Source organism: Bos indicus x Bos taurus, chromosome 22 (assembly GCF_003369695.1).
Source record: "Bos indicus x Bos taurus breed Angus x Brahman F1 hybrid chromosome 22, Bos_hybrid_MaternalHap_v2.0, whole genome shotgun sequence".
Lineage (NCBI taxonomy): Eukaryota > Metazoa > Chordata > Mammalia > Artiodactyla > Bovidae > Bos > Bos indicus x Bos taurus.
In genome coordinates this window covers 41,726,834-41,747,685 of record NC_040097.1, presented here as the reverse complement: position 1 = coordinate 41,747,685, position 20,852 = coordinate 41,726,834, and the positions used below count along the sequence as shown (strand labels likewise).

General features: G+C 38.6%; 1 protein-coding gene across 9 annotated transcripts in view; it reads right to left on the bottom strand.

Moving 5' to 3' along the window:
* The window catches only part of GRM7 (glutamate metabotropic receptor 7), a 935,325-nt gene that overhangs the window by 446,724 nt on the left and 467,749 nt on the right, over positions 1-20,852 (bottom strand). For all 9 annotated transcript variants that reach the window (XR_003507726.1, XR_003507724.1, XR_003507723.1 and 6 more), the window contains exons 3-4: positions 16,905-17,046; positions 9,751-9,905 (exon numbers count right to left, since the gene is read on the bottom strand). Coding sequence is in view for 5 of the 9 variants with exons in the window: in XM_027522339.1 (XP_027378140.1) it covers positions 9,751-9,905; positions 16,905-17,046 (297 nt within the window). In the remaining 4 variants the exon portion in view is untranslated. The remainder of the gene's footprint in view (positions 1-9,750; positions 9,906-16,904; positions 17,047-20,852) is intronic.

Genomic DNA, 20,852 nt, shown 5'->3' with positions numbered 1-20,852 from the left:
AACGACTGCACAATTGCACTCATCTCACATGCTAGTCGGAGAAGGCAATGGCACCCCACTCCGGTACTCTTGCCTGGAAAATCCCATGGACAGAGGAGCCTGGTAGGCTGCAGTCCATGAGGTCGCTAGGGGTCGGACACGACTGAGAGACTTCACTTTCACTTTTCACTGTCATGCATTGGAGAAGAAAATGGCAATCCACTCCAGTGTTCTTGCCTGGATAATCCCAGGGACAGGGGAGCCTGGTGGGCTGCCATCTCTGGGGTCGCACAGAGTTGGACATGACTGAAGCGACTTAGCAGCAGTAGCAGCACATGCTAGTAGAGCTCAAAATTCTCCAAGCCAGGTTTCAGCAATATGTGAACCGTGAACTTCCAGATGTTCAAGCTGGTTTTAGAAAAGGCAGAGGAACCAGAGATCAAATTGCCAACATCCGCTGGATCATGGAAAAAGCAAGAGAGTTCCAGAAAAACATCTATTTCTGCTTTATTGACTATGCCAAAGCCTTTGACTGTGTGGATCACAATAAACTGTGGAAAATTCTTCAAGAGATGAGAATACCAGACCACCTGACCTGCCTCTTGAGAAACCTATATGCAGGTCAGGAAGCAACAGTTAGAACTGGACATGGAACAGCAGACTGGTTCCAAATCAGGAAAGCAGTACGTCAGGGCTATATATTGTCGCCCTGCTTATTTAACTTCTGTGCAGAGTACATCATGAGAAACGCTGGGCTGGAAGTAGCACAAGCTGGAATCAAGATTGCTGGGAGAAATATCAATAACCTCAGATACGCAAATGACACCACCCTTATGGCAGAAAGTGAAGAGGAACTAAAAAGCCTCTTGATGACAGTGAAAGAGGAGAGTGAAAAAGTTGGCTTAAAGCTCAACATTCAGAAAACAAAGATCATGGCATCTGGTCCCATCACTTCATGGGAAATAGATGGGGAAACAGTGGAAACAGTGTCAGACTTTATTTTTTGGGGCTCTAAAATCACTGCAGATGGTGATTGCAGCCATGAAATTAAAAGACGCTTACTCCTTGGAAGGAAAGTTATGACCAACCTAGATGGCATATTGCAAAGCAGAGACATTACTTTGCCAAGAAAGGTCCGTCTAGTCAAGGCTATGGTTTTTCCAGTAGTCATGTATGGATGTGAGAGTTGGACTGTGAAAAAAAGCTAAGCACCGAAGAACGATGCTTTTGAACTGTGGTGTTGGAGAAGACTCTTGAGAGTCCCTTGGACTGCAAGGAGATCCAACCAGTCCATCCTAAAGGAGATCAGTCCTGGGTGTTCTTTGGAAGGAATGATGCTAAAGCTGAAACTCCAGTACTTTGGCCACCTTATGCGAAGAGTTGACTCATTGGAAAAGACTCTGATGCTGGGAGGGATTGCGGGCAGGAGGAGAAGGGGACGACAGAGGATGAGATGGCTGGATGGCATCACTGACTTGATGGATGTGAGTTTGAGTGAACTCCGGGAGTTGGTGATGGACAGGGAGGCCTGGCGTGCTGCGATTCATGGGGTTGCAAAGAGTTGGACATGATTGAGCGACTGAACTGAACTGAAGAGCCGGTATTATTCTTTTTAACATTTGGAGAATACAAGCTATTCCTGTGCTTTAGTGCTGAAAAGATCTTCTACTTTAATTCTATGAAGTGATAACATTTTTTAATGGCCTTCAAGGTCCTATGTGACCCAACTCTCTCATTATCTCTTGTAATTTAGATTAGATATTGGAGTTCGATATTGGAGTATAGCTTATTTAGAACACTGCATTCGTTTCAGGTGTACAACAAAGTGATTCAGTTATATACACACATATCCCCATTCTTTTTCAGATTCTTTTCCCATATACATTATTACAGAATATGGAATAGAGTTCCCCATGTTATATAGTAGGTCCTTGCTGATAATCAATTTTATATACAGTAATATGTAAACATCAACCCCACACTTCAGATTTCTTTCTCTGTTCCAGCCTCATAAGCATCTTTGTTCCTTACACATACCAGAGATTCTCCAGCCCTAGCACACCGGCGCTGCTTTCTATACTCTGTATAATCTTCACCCAGGTATTAACTTGGATGGTCCCTTCACTTCCTTAAGTCATTGACCAAACGTCATCTTGTTAATAAGGCTCATCCTGACCAGTCTACTTAACACCGCAGTGCTCCCACCACCGCTGATGAGCCCCTTAGCCTTCTCTATTTTTTCTTTCTTTGTAGCACTTGCCAGGCGTGATGTGAGCAAAGGGGCAGAGTGGGCAGCTCCAAACTCCTGTCCCTCAATTCAAAAACTGAAAACAACAGAAACTGTCAAAAGCAACTCTGCTATAACTCTGGAAGATGATCAAAGTTTTACAGCAAACAATGCTGAATGCTAAATTAAGAAAAAGACGAGCTTGAAAATGATAGAAAAGCTTCGTGGATTTTTTTTTTTTCTTTTTCCAACCCCTACCCTCTCTCAGTGGCAGTCTTGAAGACCTGAAGACCACAGCCCACATTCTTGGGGGGGGGACCCTAGTACATACCAGGGAGTGCATAGCAGACTTTAGTAGCAAAGTATTGTTTTTCTCTATTGTAATATTTCTGGAGACTACCTGAAGGATGGGTACAACACGCTTCTCTCTGTTTTACCTAACCTGGGACTCATTCAGAGAGAGAAAAAGGCAGACATTGTTTATACACATTATAAAGTGATTGAACAACCTACAGTCACCTGGAGCAAATTATTATTATGGAAACATACAAGTGATACCTGAAACCCTGGGAGGAAAATCTGAAAGAGTATTTCCTTGGGAAATTAGGGCATTAGCAAATGCCTGTGTACACTAGAGAGGGGTGGGTTTTAGAAAGCCACATACATACCCAGGGCAGGATGGAGGCTGAAAAAACTCATGAGAAGACTTTGATCTTTGATTAATCCCGAGGATCAGCACAAGCAGGTAGTGAAGGTTAAGGCAAAATTGCAAATAACCGAGCTAAGTGTTAAAGGCATGTTTCAGAACAGAGCCAAACCACCAAGACTGAGTGTTATGTATTAAGTTAAGTCTATCTCAAAATTCGTATGTTGAAGTCCAAAACCCCAGTACCTCAAATGTGACCTTGTTCAGAAATGGGGCCATGATGAATGTAATTAGTAAAGTCAGGATGAAGTCTTCAGAGTGGATCTAATCCAAATGAACAGCATCCTTACAAGAAGGAAAATCAGGACACAGAGAAAGAACATCATGTGATGATGAAGGCAACCCAAGGGATGCCAAGCTTGCCAGCAAATTGTCAGAAGATGGGCAGGAGGCAAAGAACAGGTATACTTTCATGCCCTGAGAAGGAATAACCCTGTTAACACTTTCATCTTGGACTTCTAGCCTTTCAACCTGCAGAAAAAAAAACACACTTCTGTTGTCTAAGTCACCCAGTCTGTACTTTGTTATGGAAGCCCTAACTAACTAATCAGGGCTGTGAAGGGCATGTTTTGTTGTTTTTGTTTATCTTGTTTTGATTTAGCTCCTGGCATTTAAGGAAATTTTTGTCAAAATGCTAACTGAATACAAGCTAACAGAGCAGGCACTTCAGTGACTACACAAATGATAAGGAATAGTGTCTTTTTAAGTTTGGAGAAATCTCTGAACAGGCCAACAACTTCAGCCTTCCACAAACAGGCACATCAAACCCTGGCAAATGGGGAATCTTAGTTCCAGAGTTCCCACAGTACAATATTCAAATGCTCAGTTGTCAACAAAAAAATCAAAAGGTGTACAATAAAATAGGTAAGTCCAGTCCACTTCAAGGGAAAAAAATGATACAAACTATCCATTGGTATGACCTATTGTATGCCCTAATTAGTAAGATGTTGGACTTACCAGATAAAGACCTTAAATCAACATCTTAAATATACTCAAATATTTAAAGAAAATAATGAGCAAGGAACTAAACACTAGGAAAATGATGAATATATGAAATGAGAATATTCATAAAGAGATAGAATTTATACTGTTTACCAACAGTTAACACTACTATTTACTTATTTCTTATGCCTATTAATAATAATAATAAATTATTATTATTACTCTCCTTTTGCTGTGCTTTAATCTCCATGAGGAGAGGAATTTTTGTTTCCTGGTTACCAGTACCTAATCAGTGCTTGACAGATAGGAGGCAGTCAACCTTTGTTAACTGATTGACAATAAATGGTCTCTTCCACATTAAACAGCCCATTACCTATAGTTCTCTGATACAAAGAAACATTAAACTTTGATGTGAAGACAGTGAATACAACTCTGGAGTAGGTATGTAAAATAAAGAGGGAAGGATATTTGTAAAGTGAAAGTTTCTGAATGTGATGAGTACAGAGCGAGGCTGAGGTGATGAGGGAAGGACCAAACACATCAACGGAGAAATGGAGATGAGACTGATGGTGAGACTTGAAGAATGTATAGTTTTTCTTAGAAGAGGGATACATAAGAGAGGCAAAGGGAGAGAGGGGCATCTCTGTGAAGTAAATGACACTTGTAAAGAATGCAACTCAGACAAGATAAAGGGTGAAACAAGATGGCTACAAGAAAGTGAAAGTGTTAGTCACTCAGTCATGGTTGACTCTTTGTGACCGCACGGACTGTAGCCCGCCAGGCTCCTCTGTCCATGGGATTCTCCAAGAAGGAATACTGGCGTGGGTTGCCATTTCCTTCTCCAGAGGATCTTCCTGACCCTGAGATCAAACCTGTGTCTCCTGCACTGCAGGCAGATTTTTTACTGTCTGAGCTACCAGGGGTTATAAGAAGGACATCCTAATATTCAACCATATCCGTCAAGTCATATATATGCTAGGTCTATTAGTAATTGCCAAAGTTTCAGGGAAAAAAAAAAAAAAGGATGGATAATCCCATGGAACCCATGGGTCTCAGACACTGCCCTGAAGGATCAGATTCCAGTTGGGTGTGAAGCCCGAGAGTATAATCTGTGTTGCCATAAAGGGGGTATGTGATACCTTTTGAACTGCAGGAGTATTGCTTGGTTTTGCAGGGTAGGCTAATTCTGAAAAAAAGGAGAAATTCTTCCAAAAAAAAATTAATGATTTGATCTCTCACACACAAACACACACATACACAAAATACCTGTATTTTCTAGATCAACAAGAAACGGTGCAGTTGAAAGCCCTGGCATATTGGCAGTGAAAGGATCTGATATGAATGTGTGCCAGGAATTGAGAACAGGTCAGAGAGGCTTGAGCTGCTGACCTCCCTACACATCCTCCAAATTGATGTTTTTTCAGCCTGCATGGTATACTGGTGCTTTGTCTCTCTTCTTTCTTTGCCATCTGTATCTCTCTGATTTACAAGTTGGTTCTTAAGGAAATGCACTTGATAGTAATTATTCTAGTATGATATTTTCTTATTTACATTTTTCTTTATCACCTGTCACCTCCACATTAAGAGGGCAATTTCAGGAGTGCAGGGGTGTGATCTGATTGTCATCTGCTATATATCTCAGTTTTTAGATCAAGGGCTGATACTGTGCTAGAAGCTTATAAACATTTATGACAGATTTAATGAAAAACATTGTCATAACACTGAACATGCAATATTCTCACTTCTCTTTCATCAAACAAGGTTATAGGTCTATTATTAATTATAGCATCGCTTAGAAATACTATTGTGGTTTAAGGTGATATTTTATTGCTTCGCATTTTCTGTCATTCCCCTAACAAAACTCTGTGATGTGTGTGGAACATTTCAGGTAATCAGAAAGACTAAAGTAGGGCATATATATATTGGAGCCAGAAATATTTTCATTCAGCTCTTCATAGCTTTGATCTCTGGTTTTGAGAAAAATATAGAATGTCTTTCTATGTTGATTAAAAAAATATAAATGCATGAAATAACCAACTTTTTCATGCCAGATCCACAGCACTTTTTGTCTTTTCTTACACACATCACTGATTTAATTCAAGAACCAAGCTGTGCTATAGACCCACTGGAAAATCATCACCAATAGTCAGAGCTGTCAGAGTTGTCTTTGAAAATTCATCCTTTATTATGTTCTCTCCCTGATGCTAATGATTATGTCAGAGACGAAAAGAGCCTGGCCAATGATCCTTGCTGGCTATAATTAGAGGATGTTTAAGACAGCCTACTCTAGAAGAAGCTGAGCACCCTAGATGGCAGAGTCCATGGCGTTTTGGCCATTTTGCTTTGAGGACTTGTTGAGGGCTGGAGAGGATGACTGGGGGACCCTGCTAATGGGACAACAGAAAATAGAAAAATGCTAGGGATCCCTTGGCTCATCAGACAATACAGAAAGATTAAAAATCATGGAGCTGTTTTGGCTCAGGAGCTGGAGAAGCGCTGCCAAATCTAGAGACATTCTTTTATATCCCATGTAGAGAGCAGCCAAAGGGGCCAGAGCTGACCTTTCCTGGGCACAGTTGCTATCATTGTCTCATTCAAAATAGGGGAAATGACCCCCTGGGCTGGCAAGCACTGAGGCCCTGTTTTCTATAAATGGAGAATAAATACAAATAGAAGACTAAAGTTGATGAACATGATTTTCACAGGACCCAGCCCTTGCTAGCCTTTTGGCCTAAGGCAATGTACTGTTAATTGTTCATGCAAATATAGAGATGATGAGCCAAAAGTATAGATGTTTGCTAAATGTGTTCCAAATATGGATCTAAAGGGAAAAAAATCATGTTGATTATTGACTGGCTTTTTCTTATTTCCATTTGAAGGTACAACATTATACAACACAGTCAAAGATTAAAAGGGATGCAATAGTGTTCTGAGTATTTGGATAATGCTCCATTCCAGTAGAGTCCACTACGGAACATCCCCAAAATGAAAAAAGATAAAAAAGTAGGAGAGGAAAACATACTTTCCCATATGGAATATGCTCTGTAGTTTCATTTCATATATTTCACAGCTGTGTTTAGAAACCTTAATGCAACTGAAGGCATTTCTTTTTTCATTTCCTTAGGAGAGTGACACCAAATAAACAGCCATAATCCTGTGATCCCATCCTCTATATTAATGAACAAATCTCCACTCTGTATCAATGCACAAGACCACATGGGTAGACAGAAGCCACACAAGTCCTAAAGAACAAAATGAAAAGCCTCATGTTCTTTCTGGGTAGCCATGAAGAGTTTTGCATGAAGAGATGCTGTTTTGCCACATTTCAAAAGTACTTTCATTGATAACAGCATTTCCTCACCATCTTGCTTTTGAGGCCATATTTCCTGCTTAGCAGATTCAGGATGCTATCTTGTGTCTACTTTAACAACTTTGAGTATCCCTAGAAACATATGAAAATGTATTTTGTTTCAATAATTTGTATTAAGCTACTTAGTCATTTCCTAAAACATGTTGAACCTGGGTCTTGCAACCATGGAGTTACTAATATGCCTATGACATGTCTACAGCTTGGGAAGAGAGGACCTCAGCACAGACCCTGTAATGTGCTTTGCTTTGGTCCTCACCCAAATTTGACACTTCATCCCTCTACAGAGTCATCTGAGTGAGCTTCCTCATTCCCTTTTACAACATCCCATTTTCATCCTCAGACGCTGCCTAGGCTTCAGAGTAAGATACAAATTCCTCAGTGTAGTTTACAAGATCTTTCATGATCCAACCCTGGCCCACTTCTCAGCCATTTGTGCCAGGTCCTTATGTGGTATGTATTTCCTCCATCCAGCCAGGCATCCAACCACTTGAAAACCTATTTGATCACCTTCCAGTCCAAGCCAAGATCAAGGCATTTGTGGTTCGATGGCATGTAAAGGATAAGTCTCCAGAAAGAGACAAGTAAAGAGATGTTACAATGGTAGGAGCTATGGGAAGGTGCCATAAGAGCAACAGATGGAGCCCCTAACCAGACCTGGCTGGAGTGCAATGGTTGTAGATGGCTTCCAAGGAAAAATAATATCTAATCAGGGACACGTATGTTAGAAAGGAGTGAATCAGGCAAACAGTGCAGTGACCACAACTGTAGGAGAGGGAAGAGCTTTCCCAATGAACATCAGTGAGAACATTTTTGAAGAGCTGGAAGAAGTTTAGGATGGCTACAAAGAAGGTATATGTTGCCGAATGAATGATTTAATATTACTTGGTATGCCCTGCTCCATTGCTCCTGTTCCCACCACGTGGGTTGAGAGTAGAGGAGCTTCTTATGGTCCGATGAGCATTAGCACATCATTTTGTTCCATCTCTCAGGTGTCTTCCACAACCACAGCATCACCACCCTAGACAAGCTGGCACATTACCTCACCTAAACCATCTATTCTAAACTGTGTTTATAGTATTTCTATTACACGGTCAACAACTACATTCTGATACATTTACTAAGCTGTGTTTGCTTTGAGGGTGGGACTTTTGTCCTTATTTTTCCAACTTAGCACAAAGCAAAACACACAGTAAATACTTAAATTTTTGAGTGAAAAGGAATGGAAATAGTTAAACTGTCTTTTGTTTTTGCAGCTCATCTGCAGATGTACTGGTCTGGTTTGGAAGATGGGCAATCTTCTTTGGACTTGTACTGCAATTAATTCAAAGGCTCTCCATGACCACATGGGTGACTTATAGGATTTTTATCTCCCCGAGATAACACAGAAAGGGAACAGTGACAAAACCATAACCTGGCTTGTTTAAAAAGCCCACATAGACCATGCAGCCTTCTAGGGAGAATAATTAATTAGATTGGAGTAGAGACAGAATAGAAAGAAAGACAAATATTTGATCTTTTTTGAGTGAGTGGATAGAGTTCTTTTAACATGCAAAGCATGCTTTATGAAATCTTCGGAGACCTGGCCCATCAGAAAAGGAAGACAAAGACCCAAAACCAGCAGAGGAGTTCCTTTTCTTTACAGTGTCTTCTTTCAGAAGTAACTTATCTTCAAATTAAAGGAGAACATAAATTGTAATCAGCAACTTTTGTGACATCAGAAAGATGCCAATAAATGCTCTCTCCTCCTTCTACCTCTTAAAGAATCTTTGTAGCTACAAGGAAGGCAAAGGGAAAGAAAAGGGGCAGGAAGCTTAAGAGAAAAAGAATGCAAGGACAAAAGAGACCCAGGAAGGAAAAATGATGGTGATGCCTGGGACAGGTGGTATGCCAAATGATCCTGGGGACTGGAGGAGACCCCGAGAGGTAATGGGGGAAAGAATCCAGAGCCTAAGGCTCCAGGCTTCCTTTGCAGGGGGCCCAGCCTTGATCTCTGGTCAGGGAACTAGATCCCATATGCCACAGCTGAGAGTTCACATGTCACAGCTTAAGATCCTACATGCCACAAGTCAAAGATGCTGCATGCGGCAACTAAGATCTGGCACAATCAAATAAGTAAATGCATTAAAAAAAAAAAGGTGTCCTGCTATGGAAGCAATGACAAATTACAAAGGGAAAACATTCTCTCAGAAAAAAATGTACCTCACTTACACATACTTGGACTGTGTTATTATTTCACCTCTTATTAAAGATAATGATCTCACAGAAAGCTCTTGCAGCATAATAAAACAAAGATATATGCTAATGGTGATATTATTATGAGAATAACATGATCTTTTCAAGAGAAGACTATCAACTAAAATAACAGACCAGATATAGGGCTTCATTTGTATTTCACAGCTGGAAGTTTGAACAGATCCTGCATAAATTATGTAAAAACACCCAACCCTCAAGGAGACTCATGCCCCAGCCACTCTACACAGCACCAGCCGCTCTCTCAGCAAATCCTACTACTGACAAAACTCATACCTTCCACAGTTGCTCGTTTGGGCTGAATGGTGATGGCTCCTTCTGCAATATCTTCATGCTGGTGCAGCGGGTTGATTTTGGATCCCCAGCTGTCTGATCCCACCCAGAGAAAGTGGCCTACTTGGTCAGCTCTTTTGGCTGCTGCAAGGATCTGCCTGTGGAGAGGAACATTAAAAAGATATGTTAATGATAAACAGCAGCTATTATACATAGACATATTCGGAATCAAGCAGAAGGAAAACAAGCTACTATTTCTCAAAAAGCAAATAAGCTGGTAGTAAGCCAAAGGATTTTCATTCTTAGTATATAGAGAGATATTGTAAGCCAATAAAAAAATTCAAGGCAGCTTGAGGAAAATAGGCAGAGTATTCAAAGTCAAAAGATAAAAGGGGAAATATAAGTAAGTAATAAGCTGCTTATTCACATATATTAAAAAGGAGGAAAATGTGAATGAGAACGATCTATCAAATTCACTCCTTATTTTGGCCAAAATGTTTGTTTGGTTTTATTTTGTGTCGTGAGTTTTGACATGAGGCTGGAGACATGAGCACTCTCATTCACTGCTGGTGGTACATATCATTTCTGGAAAGCAAAGTATCAGTCTATAGGAAGCATCTTAAATTACTTATTAAAATAAGCAGAGCTTCACATTAAGCTTGAAAAATGTACAATCCATATTTATAAATTAAAATAGTATATAAATAGCAAGGGCAAGAAAAAAAAAGGAGGAATTTTAAAAAAAAAAAAAAGGGAAATTGATTATTCATGAAGAAAAATTTCACCTCTGCTTATAGAATTCTAGAAATCAGGAGTGTGTTGCCCCAGGCAGAAAACAACTTTTCTGGAAAAATCTGAACTACCCTATGAAAAAGATTCTAGATACTGACATAGAGACTTTTTCTAAGAGAATGGACACCTAGATACCTGACCAGTCCACTGAGAGGCCTATCAGCAGACAAGTTTTGCCCATGTATGTAGAATTTTCTTGTGTCTTACTCAAATGGGAACTGCCCGAAATGACCCATCATTGTGGAAAATCCACAATATAAAACAGAAACCAAATAAATAAGAAAAAGGAAACTGGTGTGAGGTATGGAGAAGAAATTATACCAAAAAAAAAAAAATGTAGCTAAATAAGAATCAGGATCTCTATTATCAGGAACAAGAAAGATTATCAAGAATAAGAAACAAACAACAATAAAAAAGAGGTCTTAGTTATTAAAAGTATGAAATTAAAATTATGTTAGAAGAGATAAAGTATAAAGTGAAGAAATATTTTCAGAAAGCAAAACAATAGCAAAAAGGTATAGCATATACAAGAAAAGATGAGTATCTTAAAGAAAGAAACACAGAAGGACTGACATCCAACTAACAATATTTCAAGAACAAATATAACGAGAAATTAAAGTAATTTTTAAAATAATTCTTAATGAAAAAAAAATCCAAGGAACTGAAAGTATGACTTTCCAAATTCAAGGGACTCACTCCAGTATTCTTGTCTGGAGGATCCCATGGACAGAGGTGCCTGGTGGGCTACAGTCCATGGGTTGCAAAGAGTCGGACACGACTGAATGACTAAACCACACACACACACATCCAGCAAATTAGTAGGGAAAAACCAAATGTCACAGAATTACAAATTCTGGATAAAGTGAAAATAAAGCTTTCAAGGGAAAATTGGGACTCTTGGAAAGTAATAAGAAGCAGAATATTACCAACCTCTCCAGAGAGAGGAAAAAATAAAAAAAAGGATGATGGAGTAATGCCTTCCAAATTATGAGGAAAAAAAATTTGTAATCTAGAATTCTAATATTTAACACATATAGAATCTCTATGCAAATAGAGAATCTCTATACAAATAGAACTGGCATCTAGATAGATGGGTATGGATGGAGAGAGGGAGGGATAGATGGATGGATGGATAGATAGATATTCAGGGGATATTAAAGATTTTTCTATCCAAACTCAGAATCTCAAATTCCTTGCAAGTTATGAGTTCTGTAACTTATTAGTCCCCATAGATAGTTGCTATAAATCATTTATTTGCCTGGGATGATGTATTTAAAAATAAATATGTGACCACACCTTACATATCCAACTAGTAATTAAGTATGGAGGCAGGTGAAGAATATTTTTAGTCATAAACACAAAAAATGTTTTTCTTTAATTCATCCTTTACAAGAAAATTACTGGAGGGTACATTCTAGCCACCCCCCCCCCAAAAAAAGAAACTAAATGATGAATAAAAATAAAAGAAATGGAAAGAGAAAGAAAACAAAAAAGTTAAAATAATAAAGACTAGCCTAGTTTAAAACAGAAAGATGGAGTTGGAGGGAAATGTACAGAAAAACAATGGAACTCAGAGATTATTTTTTAAATATATATATATATATGTGTATAAACATATGAGAAAAGTGATAGACCTAGGACATTAATAATAAAATACTAAAGGTAACCGTGCAAGTTAAAAATCTGTCATATTAACTTGATGAACAAAAAAAGCTACCTGTAAAATCACATCATGGAAAAAATACTGCTGTAGTACATAATATTTACATGCTCATAATTTCAACTCTGATTTTTACTAAATGGAAATCTGATAGTATAATGCTAGGAAGATAAAGGAGGTATGAGACAAGTTCTAAATAACATAAGAGGAATTCATAGACAATATTTTAAATTAATGATTCCAAAATAGCAATACAGGCACATTTCGAGAAGACCTAAAGAATTAGTTTCAAGAATCAAAATAATTGCTCAAGAAGAACAGAACCAGAGAGTGGGATGGGATGGAAAAGGATACTAGGGCTTTGCATAAAAAGTATTTTAATTACATTTTTGTTCCTCTTAAATTATGTGCATTTATTATTTTCACACAATCAATCATTTGTACTCTTGAGTTAGAGATACCATCTCTATTAATCTAACCAAAGGGTATGATCACTGATGCTGTCAAAATCATATGTGCATTACTGGAGACCACCTAAATGCAGAGCAGCAGGGAAGTGGTTAAAGAAATGGTAGTGAATCTAAAGGATGCATCAGAGGCCAATGAAAAACACACAGAGCTGGATTTCTGCAGGGTACTGTTAAGAATAAAAAAAGTCAAATTAAAAATACTGCAAATGATTAGTCATTTCTTACAATAATGAAAACTGGCCTGCATAAATGAATAGATGCATATTAACATTCCATGAAAAAAAAAGTATAGGGTTGTATGAGAGCACAGAAAAATATGGATAATAGGTAATTCATTGTTAATGACAATTCATTGAGAACCTGCTGATGAAGTATGAAAAGGATGCGGAGAATCCAACTGAAACAAAGTAAGAAAGACAAACCCATACAAAAAGAAAAAAAAAAATTCACCTTAATATGCTTACATAAAAATGTGGGTTAATTTATTAAGAGAAATAAGATTAAACTGTTTAAACATATTATAGTATTGAAAGTGAGATGTGAACTGCAAAAAATAGAATATCAAACTCTGTGTGAATCTGAATCTACTAGGGAAAATTTTTAGAATAAAATAACTGCAAATGTTAAACAGGAATTTTATTAGTGGTTATCTCCGAGTGTTAAGATATTAAGTGTTATAGGGGGTTACTTACAATCATAGTTTGTGATTATTCTCTCTAACCTTTCATTTTTTTTAGATAATCAGGGGCAGAGTAAAGGTAGAATTCCTTTTATTAAAATGCAACAACAAAAATATTTCCATTAGTTTCCAATGGAGTAAAATAGCCAGGTAATATTACTTTTATAATCAGAAAAAAAAGTATCTCAGGAACAGAATACACTCTTGTCTAACATTCAAATTATCAATACCCATAACAATTGAGCATTTATCTTAGCTTCAAAATCTAGATATTAATGTCTTCTCACTGGTATTCTCCGGCAAAGTATTTGAAGTTAATGTTCTAAGAAATCTCCAAATTTCCCATCTACAGTGTAAATCTTCTGAGAAAAGAAATAACATAACATTGTGGGTTATCAGACATCAGTGGGCTTAAGCTCCTGTTTTGGAAGATATGCACTTGATTTTTATTACTGTAGCCAAGAACTATTACTGCTATCACTTCTGTGAGTCATAGTACACAATGATTCCAACACACAAATCCCCATGCAAAAAATGATAAGCACAGCTATTGAGCTGACTATATACCTTTTAACACTGCCAATTAAAACCTCACACAATCTGCAAATCAAGGATATTATGACCAATTAGGCATCATAGGTATTAGTAACAAATCTTTTAAGTGCCACGTACATGAAAATGAACACGGGGCCACCTTTATCAACATATGACATATTTTGAAATGCACAAAATATGTATGAAAATCATATATGAGATGATTAAGAGAAGTATGAGTTGACAAATCTGGAGCAAAAAAAAAGAGAAAGAGTCATGTCATAAAAACAAAGTGCCTTGAATAACTAAATCACAAAGTGTGGAAGAAAATGCCCTAAGAATAGCAGAATCAATGTTTTGTAAGGAGACAAACACACATTTAAGGCATGACAGAAACTGTTTCACAGAAAAGGGCATGTCTGAAAAACAGACAGAATTTCAACAGGTAGAGAAGGAAAGAAGAAACACCACGAGCCAAGACCATGATGGAGGAGCTGTTAGGGTACACTGACGTGTCAGTCATGCACCTTAGGTGGAGAACTGGGTGCATGAAGGCGGGGTCTACATGCAAAAACAGGACCGTATTTTAAAGCATCATGAAGTTCAGAGAGAGAGGCTTGTACTTAAATAGCGGACACTGCACTGGGCATTTCATACATTCATTCAGTGATGTGTACTGAGCATCCACCACTAACCGAGCAATGTGCTAGGGGCTAAGGATATGAAAGAAGTCGAAAGGGGCATCACCTTCATCTTAATGATGCATGCAGACTAGTGGAGAATATAAACTCCAACTACATGATCCAAGAGTACAGAATGCCCTCAGTGACATTAACCATGCAACCAAGCTGTTATGACAAATTTTCCAAAGCTACACTGTTTGGAGACATCTTTCAGAAGCAATGCTACTGACAGCACTGGAATGATGACGTGGGGAAGGGAAGCATTCCAGCAAGTGGGAAGAGAATGAGCAAAAGCCTGGGAAGGAAGAAACACAAGGGCGCCCTCACCTACAGCACACAAACCATGAGGGGGGCATGGAATGAAATAAGGTTAGAAAAGTAGAAGTCCAGATTATCATAGAAAGAGTGCAAATGGATTTACTGATGGGAAAACTGAGACCTCAAAGAGCTGGAGAAGTAGGGTGTGGGATGGGACTTGCCCAAGGTGAGACAGTGGTCATAGCAAAAAAAAAAAAAAAAAAAACCCTCAGGTATCTTGACTTGAGGTTTAATGCTCTTCTCATTTAATAGTCCTGCCACCCACAGTCAGAGCTCAGGGCTGGGAAGATGGGTGGACTCAGGGGGAGCATGGAGGCCACACAAGGAAGGGAGACACAGGACTGGCCGACTGGTTGTGGAGGGGGGTGGTAATGGCCTGGACCCTTCAACTTTGCCCTTGATATAAGATGTTCACTTTCAAATTAAATTAGTTATTATTTGAACTATAAGACAAAAAGTTAAAAAATCCAAACAGAGCTTTTCCATCTGCAGAGGTGTAAAGTGACACCACCTCTTTGGAAGACAATATTCACATTTAAGAAAGCACACACCTTTGTCCTGGAAGCTCCTTTTCCAGGAATTTATGTTTTAAATAGTTATTAATATAAAAAGTAATATATTTATGTATTATTATTTGCATTATGTTAATGCATCCATACATTGTAAAGGATGTGTACTTTAATGTCATATTGTGGCACACACAGATTTGTGGAAAACAATGGTTACCACAAGGTAATTTATAATTGCACAAGAAGAAGTGAAAGTGAAGTCACTCAGTCGTGTCTGACTCTTTGCGACCCCATGGACTGTGTAGCCTACAAGGCTCCTCTGTCCATGGAATTTTCTAGGCAAGAGTACTGGAGTGGGTTGCCATTTCCTTCTCCAGGGGATCTTCCCGACCCAGGGATCGAACTCGGGTCTCCTGCATTGTAGGCAGACGCTTTACCATCTGAGCCACCAGGGAAGCCCCTAATAATCACACAATTCTGTAACCAAATGTCAGTCAGTAAAAGAGAGGATAGATAAATTACAGTAAATACATAAAATGAAATTCTGTGTGGCTGTTGAAAAGTACTGATGTTCGGAGACCTCCATGATGAAAGAGTAAGCCAAGGTGAGAGCAGGGGTAGAAGAAGATAATACACAGTGTTCTACCATTTGTGTAAAAATTCACACACTGCCTCTAGAAAAATACACAAATATTACAAAATACACAGTTGCATTACAAAATACAAAAGTTACAAAATACACAGTTATTATTCACATCTGGAAAGGAGAACCTGTTAGCTAGAGGACAAAATGAATCCAACTTTATTTCATTTCTAGATTTCTCAACACTTTTTGATTTTTTAAATCAGTGGTAATTACTGTTTGTTCTAAAAAAAAAAAATGTTAAGGATTCAGGACAAAGGTGGCAGTGGTCAGGAAACAACACAGGGCAAATCTGTATTCTATAAACAATTTCAAAGGTTAGCACCCCATGGCTTGGCCAACAATGCAAGTCATGAGCTAAAAGGGAAAGTCAAGGTTGTACTCAGATTTTTGACGTCAAAGAGCATCAAGGTAAAGAGACAGAAGAAAAAGTGGACTGGAGAATGCAGACACATGACCAGCTTGGTTTTGAACATAAAAAGTCCAAAGCAGAAGCAATACTTCCAGAAATATAAGGCATTTTTTCTTATACATTAGAAGAACTATTCTTTAGATAAAAGTCTGTCACATGCATATATATATTTTTAGTAAAAGAACCTTTGCAAAGTCCAGTGGTTTTCTCCTTTTACAAGTAACTGAAAGCAGTTCTTTAGCAAATATGAGGGGGAAATTCATGGCAGCAACAGGCTGCTGCTTCCACGGTTCGCTCTGACTTCTTCTGTAGGGGTAGAAAGCACGAACGGACCTTGCCACCGTGTAATTAGCAATTTGATTCTATGTTATCTTCTCCCTTTCTGTGCCAGCACTCGATTCTTTCTGTCTCCTAAACTACAACATGCATGTTAATGAATTTCACCAGGCAGCCTTACTTGATATCCTCATCGTTGGCAAAAAGGACGACGGCCCTGGAGTTGGGGGTGTCCAGGAGCTGCTTGATAATTTTGTCAAAGTCAATAGTCCTGTCTTTGCGTTCCTGGGGGATTCTCACGGACTGGGCAATGCAGAGCCCACCTGTTCAAGAAAAGAAAGCAGAATGTCAATTAAGTTCCTGAAGAAATACCAAAGGAACCAGGGAAAGTAGACAGGGAGGAGGGAATTATGAATTCTGAGTACACAGCTCTTCCTTGGTGATCTTGCTGAATGAGGAAGGCTTAGGCTAGTAAGCTGAGTCCTGAGCGGTCATTCATACTTGGCATGCCTTCCATGGTATGGCATAGCCTCAAGGTACTTGGAAACAGCCAGGTATGCCCAGGAATACCAATGATAGTGATTCTGGGGAGGTAGGTTTAGGGAGACAAACTGGATGGGAGGCCTTTAAAATGAACATTATATGCTACAAGAAAACCACAGTCAGCTACAACATATATATTAAAGAAAAGTACTCTAAGAGATAAAACTCATGTCAATTTCTATTACTTTTCTGGTGTTTACAGTCTCATAATTTTCCTCCTTCATATCCATCTCAACTTTTCAAGCTCACAGACAATGGAATAAATCAAAAAAATAAAATAACAATAAGAAAAAGATCAACTATTATAAATCACAGTAATGAATTTTTTTTGACTATATGCTATATACTCAGGCTACAAATAATGTGCTTTATGTATGTTACCTGATCTTAAAAACCTTAAAGGTGGTTAGCATTGCCCATTTCATGTTGGAAGAGAAGGGGATTAAATAAATCAGATAAGATCAGATCAGTCGCTCAGTCGTGTCCGACTCTTTGCGACCCCATGAATCGCAGCACGCCAGGCCTCCCTGTCCATCACCAACTCCCGGAGTTCACTCAGACTCACGTCCATCGAGTCAGTGATGCCAACCAGACATCTCATTCTCTGTCGTCCCCTTCTCCTCCTGCCCCCAGTCCCTCCTAGCATCAGAGTCTTTTCCAATGAGTCAACTCTTCACATGAGGTGGCCAAAGTACTGGAGTTCCAGCTTTAGCATCATTCCTTCCAAAGCAATCCCAGGGCTGGTCTCCTTCAGAATGGACTGGTTGGATCTCCTTGCAGTCCAAGGGACTCTCAAGAGTCTTCTCCAACACCACAGTTCAAAAGCATCAATTCTTCAGCGCTCAGCCTTCTTCACAGTCCAACTCTCACATCCATACATGACCATAGGAAAAACCATAGCCTTGACTAGACGAACCTTTGTTGGCAAAGTAATGTCTCTGCTTTTGAATATGCTATCTAGGTTGGTCATAACTTTCCTTCCAAGGAGTAAGCGTCTTTTAATTTCATGGCTGCAGTCACCATCTGATTAAATAAATAAATAGATGTATTTACTGCAGACTTCTCAAGGCTGTCATGCTATCAATACGCAGCCATTTACGAAGCAACTGATATCCTCCTCACTACCCCAACTCTTGCTTAGTAGTTACTCCCTGATGTAGTGTTTTATACACCTTAAGAAAGGCTGGTATAGGCAAAAGGGGTAGAGAGGATATCTGGAGGTCAAGCCTCAAAGGTCATCCAATGGGCAGAAGGCCTAGGGGCAGAGACAAGAGGAAAGCTTTGTTCTCTTTGTAACCTGGAGATGCCCGTAACCAATGAGCTTATATCCAAAGCATGGACAACTGTGCGGATGCTACCAGGTTTCCATAAATATAGAAAAATATAAACTCTAATCCAGAAGTGAGCCTCCATTACATTTTAATCCATTGTACTTAATCAGTGTCAGCTGTCTGTAAGTGGCTCTCAACCTTCAGTGTGCTTGAAGTCACCAATGGTCCTATTAAGTACAGCAACACTGTCAGCCAACTTGACCTAATTGACATTTACAGAATAATCCCCAGGACAACAGAAGAATACACATTATTTTCAAGTGAAAATGGAACATTCATGAAGCTGGACCATCTTCTGGGTCATAAAAGAGAAAAATACCCTCAAATTTAAAAGAACCTTATGACCTCAGACCATAAGAGAATCAAACTAGAAATGAATAACACAGAGATAACAGGAAAATCTCCAGACACTTGGAAATTAAACAGCACACATTTAAATAACCCATGGGTCAAAGAGGAAGTACCAAGAAATTTTAAAATATCTCTAAATGAAAACTAAACTGTAACATCTCAGAATGTATAGATTATAGCTAGACTGATGTTTACAGGAAAATAGATATAATTAAACACTTAAGTTAGGAAAGAAGAAACACACAGAATCAGTAACCTAAGCTTCCACTTTAATAAATAAGACAAAGAAGAGTTAAATAACTCACCTCCCAAAAGGCAGAAAAGGCCACAATGGTATATTATTACATAACTCCTAAAATATCTTTTAAAAATAATGAAAATTTCAAATTCTGGAGAAGATGCAGAGCAACAGAAATGCTCATTCATCACTGGTAGAAACACACAATGGTACAAATAGTCTGGAAAACAGGTTTGCATTAAATGTTAAATATAGAGTTAACATATAAAGCAGTGGTTCCGAGGCTAGGTGCTTTTCCAAGTGAACTGAAAAGTTATGTTCACACAAATGTGCTCAAAATGTTTGTAGAAACTTTATTCCTAATCACTAAAACTGAAAACAAGTGAGACATCTGTTAACAGGTGAATGGATAAATGAACCATAGTCCATGCAGGTGATAGGAAATTTTTGAGCAACAAAAGGGAACTACTGATCCTCAGAAGAACATGAATGGTTCAAAAATGCATTTTGCTAAGTGAAAAGGTCAAACCAAAAAGAGTGCATATTATATAATTCTACTCATATGACATTCCGGGGGAAAAAAAGCAAAATCATAGGGTTGGGAAACAGATTAGTGGATGTCAAGATTTAGGAGCGAGAGGAGGGGTTGACCACACAGGGACTGCACAAGGACCGCTGGGCAGTGCGTGCGGTCTGTATGGTATGGGATGCAGAAATCTACTCTATCCACTTGTCAAAACCCGAAGAACAATGTGTCACAACAACCGGACTTTACTGTATGCAAAATCAACCAAGATATTACGAGATGTGGACTGTGACAAATGAGATGAATGGCATTAAGAATGTTCCAGAGCATTTCACTGAAGGGGATGGGTGGAAGGGGAGTTAGCCTAAGCAACTTTTTAAAATAGTATGCAACCAGCAACTAAGGATAAAGACAAGAACTGCACATAAAATGGTACTTGGATTTGTAAAATTTTCACAGGAGTTAGCAATACTGGAACAGCTTTCCATACTCAAGGCAAACAAAACAGGAAATGAATTGTAGATAAGGGGAGGCAGGTTTCTCAGAGAGAGATAAAGAATTTATATATAAACAAGAATGTGGAAAGAATGGACCATGTGGTATGAGGGAGAGTCAGATACAGTGTAAACTCATGGTTTATAGCAAGATCCTTCCATGGATGGGTCATTTTATACATAAATCCATGTACACATGGGTTATATACATATATACACATGGACCCTACTACTATCCGGTGAGAGAGTCTAGAAATAATGATACTCCACAGCAGCAAACACACCTGGTGATACTGGTTTTGAAATACCATCTTTCAACCAAAGGTCTTTTGGAGAAATGAGTGATTCTCAAGTTGAGGGGAAGCATATAAAAGACAATGTCAGGCAATAAGAAGTTCACAAAAGAGAAAAAATAAACAGTAAAGGGGGAGAGGTCAATACGACATAGGAACCAACTTAAGAGAGATCCCAGTGAACAAAGCTAGAATAATGTTAGCAACAAAATAAATAATGATGGTAATTAGTGACTATCCAAAGACTACAATACATGCTCGGGAATCCATACTATTAAAAATGACCAAGTCAATCAATAAATCGGAAAGATGGGATGAATCTTCTTCACAGAAAAATCCAAACTAACAAGTGT